General features: G+C 48.1%; 1 protein-coding gene across 1 annotated transcript in view; it reads left to right on the plus strand.

The window, feature by feature from the left end:
- The first annotated feature begins 1,007 nt into the window (after positions 1-1,007).
- GLIS3 (GLIS family zinc finger 3) overlaps positions 1,008-12,083 on the plus strand; it is a 503,376-nt gene continuing 492,300 nt past the window's right edge. Inside the window, exon 1 of the mRNA XM_006881316.1 lies at positions 1,008-1,395. Within this exon, the coding sequence (XP_006881378.1) occupies positions 1,008-1,395 (388 nt within the window). The remainder of the gene's footprint in view (positions 1,396-12,083) is intronic.

A 12,083-nucleotide genomic window follows, 5' to 3' on the forward strand; every position in this document is an offset into this window, starting at 1 on the left:
GTGGCTGCACAGAAATATACCAGCCGAAGATCTTGACAGACAGATGTTGATTCTCCTGCATTGTAGGAGCCTGGAGGCGGGTCCAGGCTTCCTGCTCTTGGGAGAAGCACCCTGTCTTAGCTCCAGGAGGAAGGTCTTTGTTTCTGCTTAGCTCCATTCTCTTGGTTCCTTGGTTGTGGCATGTGACATGGCATCTGTTCCCTCCCACCCCAACTACGTTTTTAGCCTCTTGATTAATATATCCTTTCAATAATTAAAAGAGAGTTCTACAGGGATGCTGCCTCATGGACGTAACAGAGAAAGTCCTCGTTGCAAGCAGAATAGTAGCAACAGGTATTGCTGTCTATGGGTGTTGATGAACGAAACCTCCCATTGGGACTCCCAGGCACTCGTCCTCAGGGAAGCCGACCACCAGAGTGTCCTCCCACACTCCCACAGAGGACTGCTTTGCAACTGCTGTGCAACCAGGGCTTCTTAACTACAGATACAGGACTAGGGTTTACAGCACAGATTTTTAGGGAGCACATGTAGTCCCTAGAAGATCATAACCATCCCTACTGTGATTGCCATTGCAGGGGTGGTGGAAAGGGAGGGGTCCCTGAATGAGCCACGTATTGGTGGCCTAGTCTGTAGGGAGAACACTGTTAACATTAAGCCCTTGTCTCTCCAGTGGTTCAAATCTCCCAGAGGCTCCTTGAGAGAAACATGCAACATCTCCCGTGATTTACAGCCTCAAAAGTCAGCTGTGAGTCTGTCTGACTCGAAGACTATGAGTTTAAGTTCAGCCCTGCAGCAAAGACTGTTTCCTAAGAACCTTTCTTTCCCCCTGGCGTGAACGCTGCATGGGTTAAAAGCTTTCTGACACCGTTTTTTGTGTTTTGACAAACACTTGCCTTTATTCTTTTCAAACAGGCTCTGCCCCATGCCATGGCCAGCCTGCTGGACGTGGCCTGAGCTGCGTGGATTGCGCCCCTGGAGACCACCTACCCAGCCATAGGCCTTTCAGGATGAATGGAAGGGCAGGTGGGATGAACTTGCAGCGCATGGCAGGGGGCCCCCCAGGGTCCGGCATGGCCAGTGGCCCCCACATCCTGCCTCTCCACACCCATTCGAGGACCCCTGACCCCTCAGCCTGCAGCAGCTCCCCCAGCCCAGCTCTGGAAAGCCTTGCTAACAGCCTTCATCTCAAGATGTCCTCAGGAGGACGGTTGGCTCCACAGGGCAGCATGGCTGAGAGCCCCATTCACCTGCCTGCCCTGAGCCCTCAGAGGCAAGTGCTGACCAACGGCAAACCCCGCTTCCAGACCACCCCGGCTGGGGGCCTGGCGGGGCCACAGTCCTTAAAGGCAAAGCAGCAGGAGTTCGGGAGGCCTTTTCCTCCACAGCATGGAAGAGGTAGGACATCTCTCTGGACTCCTTGAAAAGTGGGAATTATTATTGTGGTTTAATCTTTCTAGTCATTTCTTCTGCCAGCAAATCCTGTGGACAACGCATGGCTCTGCATCAAAGTGGACGGTCCTAGTGCCATTGCAACCTTCTCTGTAAGGGTGTGGGTGCAGGAGTGTGTCTGTGTGGGGGTGTGAGTGTGAGGGTGGCAGGCCACAGTGGTAAAAGCCACTTGAAAACAGTGACACCTCATGGGAGGGTGATGCAGGAAGCAGGTAAGGTCAGAAATGGGAGGTAGGTTCAGTGGCCCTTTGGAAGGGCAAGGTCAAGTTTAACAGACACCTGCCCCATGGTTCACCAGAGGCTGCATTCTTGGTCATAATGCTAGTTGGATGCTGAAAGAGGTGGAGCTGCGAGATTTTTTTTTAAGCAATAGTTTTAATAGCTATTAGGGAGAGATTAGTACACATATATGAGAAAAACTTTCTGAAAACAGAATCTTTTACGGTGGTGTCAGTAGCAGGAGAATAAGGCAGAAGGTAGTCATGAAATGATGGACTTTGTGCTTCTGCAGAACCGGGAAACTCTGGTGAAGGCAAAACACAGAGCAATTGTATTTTTCACTCAATAGTGTTTGGATTACCGTGAATTTTTAAATTCAAGAATAATTGTTGGAGAATAGTAAATCATGAATGACACACTTTCTCCAGAGACTGATGTTGACTTAATGAGGTTACATTGAAAATGATATGTGTATTTAGGCCCGTGGAGAGAGGCCGTGTGAAATACAGCTTTGTTTGGAGAAATAGCAAAGCTATTAAAGTATCTTTTTTTTTTAGCATTTAGTCTTAAATGTTGATATTCATCACCAAATAGAATTACTAGCATCCTTGTGAATAGCCGTTCACCCAGATAATTATGGTGAATCATGATTTGTAACAGGCAAGTAGCCAAAAAGTAATTTGTTTGAATGTCTCCGTGTTTCTCTGAATGGAGAAGTTGGTGTAATTGGACAGATGAAGAAAACAAAACAAAGCACCCAAACGCATGTGCAGCCGCTTGGTTTTCGTCTCCTATTCTTTTCCTCTTCTCATCCCTCCCTTTCCCCCTCCTTCATCCTTTTTCATTTTTCTTGTGTAGCTTGGGGTTGAGCTGTTTTCTTTCTCACTGACACTGGTTTTCAGCATGCACATAGGCGAACATTTCTCTGGAGGCCTTGTCTAAAACGACTCTGCCGTTGTAGGGCTGCTATGTTGTCAGTGTGACCGGCTGATTTCCTTAATATGAGGCCACAGGCTGGGATTTTTGGGGATGAAGTCTCGGTCCAGTCTTTGGAGGTCATGCTTGGCAGTTCCCAACAGAATGCTTGTCTCTACACTCACACCGACTCACAAGAACGTGGTACTAATACTAGCACTAGCACTAACACTAACACTGACACTGACACTTGTTGTCAGGTGCTGTCAAGTCATAGACAACTCATAGTGACCCTATGAACGAAAGGCCTGAGCACTGTTCATAGAGTTTCCGGAGGCAAGCCATTTCGGAAGTGGATGCCACTCCTGCTTCCAAGCTTGTTTTAATTGGGAAGCTCCACCAAACACTGTCCACCATGGGTGACCATTATCAGATTTGGCACAGCAGTGTCACAGTGTTCAGCCTCACAGCAACCACAAGTTACCACTGTACAGCAATGCACAGACCAGTGCTATACCACCTAGAAGAATGTTTGACAAAAACAATTTCAGTCAGGCCTGAGGGCCGCAGATTAATACTAGCATCAGTTATATCATAACGGCACATGCCAGGCGCCTCACAATGCTTTCCAACCGTCGAGTCTTACTGAGTCCTTAGCGCTTTTACTTGTGTTGATTTGACTGGGGAAGGAACCAGGGTTTGGAAAAGACAAATAACTTCCCAGGGTCACCAGTCAGGAAGGTGCTGGGAGTTAGGACTCTGGTGGTCATCCGTACTGAAGTGTAGCCAGGGTGTTCCTTACAGACAGAGGTGGTCACACCTTGTCTCACATGCTCTGGACATGTTCTCAGGAGGGGCCAGTCCTTGTCAAAAGATGGCATGCTGGGAAAGGTGAAGGGTCAGAGAAAGACAGGCAGACCCCCAAGGAGCTGGGTTGACACAGTGCCTGTAATAAATGGGTGCCAGCCTGGCAGGGACCGTGAGGACGGCGCCGAATGGGACGAGGTTCTCGTGTTGTGCATAAGGCCGCTCTGGGTTGTGACTGATTGGATGGAGCCTACCCACAACTGCTCTTGGCTGGAGATTAGAAGTGGTTTTAATGATATTAGAAGGGTAGAAGGACAGTGTAAGAGAGCAAGACCCCAGATTAGATGGATTGACACAGTGACTGGGGTAATGGGATGCGGTGTGTCCGAGATAGTGAGATTGCTTCAGGAGAGGGCAGGCTTCAGAGCTGCTGTACACGGGGCCGCTGTGAGTTAGAGGTGACTCCATGGCACGGCAGCCACCGTCACCTTGGAGATATCTGGAGTCCAGCCCCAGACTGTTGTAGTGAAGTGATTCCTGCAGTGAGGGGAGTCCGATTTTTTTTCTTTCACAGTGCATAGAAAAGGTGTGTTGTTACTATTCCATAGTCTGGAGTGTGTCATAGCATCATCAAAGGACTTGGAAACCGGAGAAGAATGACCCCATTGAGACGGGGAGACATTAGCATGTGCTGTGCCTCTTGTCTTGCTTGATCTTGGGTTGCCCCAAACCTGTTGGTTCCACATACAGCGTCTGTGAAGCACAATAAAGTGAAACATCATGAAATGAGACATACCTGTAAGCGCGGTTCAGAGGGAAATCGTGTGTGAGACACCAGTAAACCAGAAGGAAGCCCGTTGCTGTTGGGTTATTTCTGATTCACAGAAACCCCGGTGTACAGAATAGAACTCTCCCCGGTAGGCTTCCCAAGGCTGCACCCTGTGAGGAAGCAGTCAGCCTCATCTTATGCCGTTGAAGCCTTAGAACTGTAATGCTTTCAGTCCATAGGGAGTTGTGAACTCTGGGGTCAAAGCATCTTGGGACTTATGTGAAAAATAGCGCTGTTTCAGTCTCTGCTTCCCCCCAGCTCTGACTGAACTTGCTGGCTTACAGGCCTGTTCTTTACCTGCAGGGTTGGGGCGCGACTGGCGTGAGGACGGTCTCAGGATTTTCACCTCACTGCGTGGATACTATGAGTGGTCTGGGTGGTACCAGAAGTGTCTGAAGGTGTCCTCTTTAAACCCTGGTGACACTTCCTATAACAAGCTAATACCTGTCTGAGAATATGGAATGGAACTGTTTGAACTTAACTCCCTCAACAAATTGTTATTGGGCATATGTTAAAGTCCCCCCATTCTGAGCTGCAGTAGATACTGAAACATAGTCCTTGTCCTCAAGGAATCAGAGGGTTCACACAAGGAAAAGAGCAGTTAAAACAACGTGGTAAGGGGGTGGTAATAGAGATTCCTGTAGGTGACTGGGTAGTAATGGAAGGAGTTGCTAGGTTGGTGGATTGGTAGGTGGGTCTGGGAAGAGACCAGATTGTCTATGCTGACACCTGAGGTTGTTAAAGTGTATATCGTGTGTGTGCGTGTGTCTGTGTGATATTTGCGGGCATCTCTTTGTATGTGAGGTGAGATGTCTGGAAGTTTCCTTGGGTAGAGGTAAGGTTAGCATAAGATCCGAGAAACAGTGCTTTAAACTGATTCGCACCACTTCCGTCATGGTTGATGCAGTGAAGTTGAAAGACGCCAGCATTTGCAGTGTGGTGGACTAGGCCAGTAACCAGAACGAGGAAATTAGAAGTTGAAGCCCTGGAATTGTAGACTTTGAAGAGACTTAGTGACCCGTCTCACGAGCCTGATGGAAGAGACAGGATTTTTGCCAGAAGTGTGGAGAGTGACACACATTCAAAGATACATGTTTGGCCACATCTTTGAGCTGGGCACCGTTGTTTCAGACTCTGGCAGTCAGGAGACTGGGCTACATGAATATGCAGCATCATGAATACTGCCCTTGCTTTTTTAAGAGGGAGTTTAACAGGGTGTTGACCTATTGATTCTTTCTGTTCCGGTTATCATTCTGGTTCATCTAGATTTGACAAATTTGGTTCTGTTTTGATTGTGCTTCACTGGCCATGAATGAACTGGAAAGAACTAGTTTGAAGCCCTGGAAAGCATACACAAGGAGAGTGACCAAGGTGCACGCTGTGGACTTCCACCTGGTTCCGCGTGGATGGTTCTACACAGAGCCGTGGGGGCTGGGTTAAGACATGGGGCTGTAGAGGAGGAAAGCCATGAATCGAGTTCACCGGGAGCCTGGTGCACTGTTGAAGGGGTTTGACCTCAGAGAAGATGTCACAGCTTTGTGGTGACAAAGCCTGGGATTTGCCACTGCTTTCACACACACATGAGCACCATGGTGACCCAGGGGGAGGGGTACAAAAGGACTTGCTGCTCTATGAGGTGTCACTTCTTTCTTTTACTAGTTTTTCTTTTTTCCCCCTTTACTAGTTTTCATTACTTTTATTTTTTCTTACTTTTCATTATTTTATTATAAATAAAAATCTACCACTGAGTCTTCTGTGACATGGGACAACCTTCTCCACAACAGAATGAAACGCTGTCCAGTTCCTCTCAGTCCTCATGGTCATTGGCTTGTGTAAGTCCACTGTGATGGCTGTTGTGCTGACCCTGTTGCTGACTGTCCTGTCACTGACGGAGTCCCACCCTCCCTGGCCATCTGCATCACCAGACACACTGTCTTCTTCCTGCAGCTGATCTCTCCAGTGATGTGATCAAATCCTGTGAGTCACATAGTTGCCCTGTTGGGATCCCGACGTTTTCACCAGCTCACTTTTGGAAGGAGGTCACCAGCCTCTTGTTACCTGTTTGTCCTGGTCTGGAAGCGCTGCTCCGAGCTGCCCATCATGGACGGCCCTGCCAGTGATTGCAGTACCGGTGACATACGTCCAGAATCACAGCCGTACACAGCCGTCACAGCTGGACACACTGAGAATTCTATATATTTTTTCCAAGTAAGCACCCTGCAAACACAACCTCCACGGTCTCTGCGTGTTGTGTACAAGCTGGTTCCCTAGCTGTTGATGACACAGGTCAGAGATTCCAACAATCCAGATTGTGACCACTGTGGTGGAACCACTTTCTAAAGTAGTTGAGCCCTTTGAGAAAACCTTAAGTGGCTGCCAAGTCATTCTAAATAATTAGTGGGGAGAGTTTTTCTGGCCCTAAGATAAAACTTCCTATTAGCTGTTTAAACGTGCGTTTTTCTAGTGCCATTCTGGCCTCACTTGTGAAGTATGGCGGGTTGAACACTGACCTGCTATTCCAGACAGTTCCCCTTGTGATCCAGCTGGTCTGAATAGCCATCAGGATACTGTCACAAGGCAGCCTGTGATAGCCCTTTTGGTGGTGTCTGTGTCGGTGCCTGGACACTGCCTCTACGCTCCAGGGCTGCCCTCCCCATCTGACAGCCCTCTCATGGGTGCTCCAGTCTCATCTCCTTCAGGTCCTGACTTAAAAACACCAGGATATAGAAGTGGACCATGTCCCTGTGTGTTTTAAGAGCTTCTCTGGTGCAGGGCAGGTCTGAGGTGCTGGCCAAGCTCAAGAGAGGAACAAGTGTCGGGCATTTTTAGCTCTGCAGGCTGGCACAGTACTTGAGTTTCAAAAAGTCTGTGATGTCTTTGCTCTTTTGTAAGGCAGTGGCCAGTGCCTTCAAGGTCAGAGTGCACGGCTCCGTGGACCCACACTGTTGTTCTCTCTATCCCTAGATGGAGAGGCCTTGGCAGATTTGATGCGCACTTTGATGCATGAGATTAAATGGATGTCAGGGCATTGTAGGCCTGGGAGGTCCATGGGATGTTCCTAGTGGAAGTGCAGGGACAAACACCTATCACATGGTGGCTAAGACACTGCGTTTTCTCACCCGTGAGAGTGGCCGCACAGATTCTCAGGATCTCAGTAGAGCTGTGTCCATGGAATAGCAGCAGCCCAGGAATTGTCACAGTGACTCACACCTGGCTGGAGACCTGGAAGAGCTCCAGTGGGAACTTGTGACAAATAGAGATTAGATAGAAATGTTTGCATTGCTGACCGACTGCATTCTCCATTGAAAACGGAAGTGATGATGGCCTTAAATGTCATAGGGCACCATTCTCAAACAATGTACCTTGGTCACTGGGGTGATAGAGTGACCTCACAGGTCTGCTGAGTGCCAGACGAGCTGGGAATCCCAGGGAGCAGGAAGTTTACAAGCTGGGTTGCAGAAAGCTCCTGGTGATGTGCTCATCACTCCGTGAAGCTGCCTTGTGTGTTGGTAGATGCTGTGGAGTTGGTCTGACATGTGACCGTTCTGCGCGTGGTGAAACACAATGCTGCCCAGCCCGTAGTCACTGGGATGAGGCATGGGTTGGACCACTGGGAACCGTGGTTTTCAGAGTAGACTTCTGTGCCTCTTCTCTGAGCGCACCTGGCTCAGAGGCTTCTCCAGAGTTGGCTCAGCATCATTGCGGCAGGTAGCCCACCACTGACCGAAAGGTCATGTCCATGGTGCACCGGCCGGGAGTGAGTGCAGTTAGAACACACTTCCTATTAGAATGAAGTAAAAGTCGTTATTTTCTTTCAATTTAAATGTATAGATTTTTTTCGGGTACATTAAATCGTTGGAAATTCAAAATCATACCCCCCACTGTTGAGTGTCCTATCACTCACGGTGACCCTCCACCAGGTTTCTGAAGCTCCAAGCTCAGGAGACGATTGTCTCTTATTTCTGCCTCAGTGTCTGGTGGATTTGCACCGATCCCTTGAAGTTAGCAGACAGACTGTTATGCCACCTGGGCACCATTGTATATAGCTGACAACTTAGTTGACGGACTCATCCGGAGTGTCGTTGGACCTTGGGCACCATGACACAATTACTGGGACTGGAAGGGTCCTGTGACTGGAGGACATTTGGGAACCTCTGTTCATGGCTGAGGACATCTTGAGTGCATAGTATGTAAAATGTTGGTCTCCTAACTGAAAAGTCAGAGGTTCAAATCTACCAGCTCTTCCAAGGGAGACAGATGGACAGTTTCCTCCCATGAAGATCCCAGTTGAGGGAGGGTTGCCGTGAGCCAGGAACAACTCACGGGCTTTATCAGGGGTAAAGACAACCCCCAACAAGGTGGAAGCTGGATGGAGGGTCTCTCTGTGTTGGAATCAGCTCAACAGTCTGGATTTTTTTTAAAAAATAAGTTCATTTTTAACTTGAAGGTAAATCTGGGCTTATTGCTCTTGGTGGCAGGATCAGCGTGTCAGAGTCAAGGTGACGGCGAGTCTTGGTCTTTTTCTCTTGGTGGCATAGAGTTACCCTGCACCAGCTCCTGATAGTGAGGTCTGCTTTGTAGGAGGGTGAAAATGAAGGGAATAGGACAGAGGGCCCAAAGACCCCAGGAATGAACCCCAAGTCTGACCCCTTTTCATGGCCCTCCCAGGGGCACACATGGTCACTGCCACTTAGTTGTTAAAAAGAATTTAATTGTGGTGTTGTTAAAGATCTACACACAGCAGAACCTACACCAGGTGAACAGCGCTTTCAGATCCAGGGCAGTAACAGCGACTGCGTTTTTCACATTGGCCAGCCATTCTCTCCTTTCCGCCAGTCCTTCCTCCCTCACTGACACAGACTCACTGCCCACCCCACCAAGCTCGCCAGCTCACCTTTCAAGCTGCTTTTATCGATTTGAGCCCATGTGATGATGAGATAGCACCGGATAGGACGAGGCTCAGATCTCTTAACTGTGTCATAGGTTCACTGGCACCTGATAACAACAGAATTCAAAAGAGCACTCTTTGACTTATCCTTTAAACCAAATAATTATTTGATTTTAGAAAGACTTCTGGGAACATTTTTGTTAACAATTTGCAGATTATACTTTAGCATGATAGTATTTTGGGACCATCCAATCTCTATGGCTCCAGAAAGTAAATAGATGATGTTGTTGCTAGGTGCCATTAGGTCTAGTATAGTGACCGTGTGACAAACAGATCTGGACCCTGTTCTGTCCTGTGCCATCCTCACAAGCCCTGACACACTGGAGCCCCCTTGCTGCAGTCACTGTGTCGATCCACTTGGTTGAGGGTCTTCCTCTCCTTCACTGTCCCTCCACCTTCCCGAGCATGATGCTGTTCTCCATTGAATAGCCTTTGCTAACAACATGTCCAGAGTATGTGAGATGAAGTTCACCATCCCTGCCTCCAACGAGCACTCTGGCTGCATCTTCTCCAGGACATGTCTGTCTGTTCTTACAGCAGTCCACGGGGCGTGGAGTCCTGGCCCCACCACCACAGTCCACGGGGCATGGAGTCCTCTCCCCACCGCCACAGTCCACGGGGCGTGGAGTCCTCGCCCCACCGCCACAGTCTACGGGGCGTGGAGTCCTCTCCCCACCGCCACAGTCCACGGGGTGTGGAGTCCTCTCCCCACCGCCACAGTCCACGGGGTGTGGAGTCCTCGCCCCACCGTGGTTCACAGGCATCAGTTTCTCGTGTCACTCTTACTTACTGTACAGCTCTTAGCAGCTCAGCAGGTAATTGATGCGACATGGTCTGAATCAGGTGCACCTTAGTCCTCAAACTAACATCAGTAATTTGGAAAGGTCCCTGACTGCAGTCTTCCCAGTGCAGTATGTCTCCTGACATCCTGCCTCCTGGCACCAAGCTTACTGATTGTGGATCCAGGGAAGATGGAGTTTCTGATCGTTTCGGCCTTTTCTCCATCGTGATGTTGTGTGATGTACAGTGGTGAGTTTTGGTTTCTTGACATTGACATGCAATCCATCTTGAAGGCTTCAGTGATTGATCTTCTGCAGCAAAAGTTCACATCCTGCTAACTTTTTAGGAAGCAAGGTTTTGTCATCAACATAGTGCAGTTTATTGAGGAGTCTTCCTCCAGCCCTGATGCCACATTCTTCTTCACAGAGTCCAGTTTCTCAAATAATTTGCCCAGCATTCAGATTCAGTAGTGGTGTTGTTTTGTATTGTCAAGTTGGAACCAACTCACAGTTGACCCTCCAGTGGGTTTTCAGAGGCAGTTAATTGCACAGGAGGAGCTTGCCCATCCTTCTCCCACAGAGCAGCGGGCAGATTTGAAGTGTGTGCCTTTGGGATTGCCATGCAGATCCTTTCCCCTAGGCCACGGGAACGCCCTAGGAATGGGGAAAGGATACAGCCCTGACATACGCCTTTCTTAGTTTTAAACCATGTGGTGTTCCCTTGCTCTGCTTGTACAACAGCCTCTTGGTCTAGATGGAGGTTTGAAAGTGTTCTGGGATTCCCATTCTTGTTAAACTTAGCTGTAAGTTGTTACACATTTGATTACCATAGTCGTATGCCTTTGCATGTTAATAAAGCACAAATAGACATTCTTCTGGTATTGTTTGCGTTCAGCCAGGATCCATCTGAAATTCTCAAGACAGATGTGCTTCAGTTTCTCACTGAAATTTGAGCTAGTCAGTGACAGAGGAGGGCTGGTGGCCTAGTGTGTCAGACGAAAGCTTGGCAGTTCAAATCCAGCCGTTGCTCTGAGAAGAGACGATCAAGCAAAGACCCTTGTTAAAACTTGTTGTGGTTGTGTTCTGCTGAGTCAGAATCAGCCCATTGCTCACCCCTGCAGGGTTTTCAGAGCAGTGAATCCCAAGGGAGAAGACTGCCGGGAATACTCCCACAGAGCAAGTGGTGGAGTCAAACCTCCGCCTTGGGGATTGCAGCGAAGCTTCTTACCATCTGTGAGTTGGATTTAACCAAAGGACTTTAGTTTTTTGTCTTCAATCTTGTGTAATTTATTCCTTAGGTGAGATTCACTCTTTGTATCTGAATGTATCTTTTCTGTCTAAAGTTAGATTTTGCTTCCTGTTTTTCCTTGTGTATGCAGTGCTGTTGTTTTGTGTAGTGTTGTGTTGCATTTGAGAAGTTTTAGTATTTGGCAGCCTTTGCCTTATTTGTCTCTCAAGTGAATAGAACCACTGGATAGGAAGTTGCAAATGCCTTGACCTTTCACCTCCAAATTTCTCAGCAAGTGCCACTTAAGAACAAGCACATGCATATCACTTAAAGGAAACATTCCTTTTCCGAAAAAGACTCTCACTTTGATACAGTGTTATTTATGTGTGGTGGTGGCATGTAGCCAGATGGGAGCTGTGTGCAGGCCACCAGAGCTGGCAGTTTGATGCCCCCAGAAACTTCCTGAGAGGAAGGTGCAGTTTACAGCCTCAGAAAACCCACAGGAGGGTCCACTGGGAGTGGGTGCTCACTTGAAAGCGATGAGATTTGGAGTTTGATATCCTAAAAAATATGATCTGTATTCACGTTACTTTTACCCTGAATGGCGCATATAGTTAAGGGTTAGATGCTAATCAGGAGGTTGGAGGTTTGAGTCCTTGGGACGTACCTGGGAAGAAATGCCTGTCAGTCTGTTTCTCAGATGTCACCCACCAAATACTTGACGGAATGTGGTCTAACACATGTGCGTTCAGCGTGGGGTGGAGTTGACACCTCACAAAAGAGTTATTTTTTTAAATTATTTTTTTATTTTTTGAAATTTTTCTTGGATTAATTTCAATGAAAATTTAGAGAGACTTTGGATTTCCATTCATTCATTGTTGCACTTTTCTCCCTGGCCAGCCCTCCTGC

Source organism: Elephantulus edwardii, unplaced genomic scaffold, assembly GCF_000299155.1.
Source record: "Elephantulus edwardii isolate Elephantulus edwardi_28Jun2011 unplaced genomic scaffold, EleEdw1.0 scaffold00014, whole genome shotgun sequence".
NCBI lineage: Eukaryota > Metazoa > Chordata > Mammalia > Macroscelidea > Macroscelididae > Elephantulus > Elephantulus edwardii.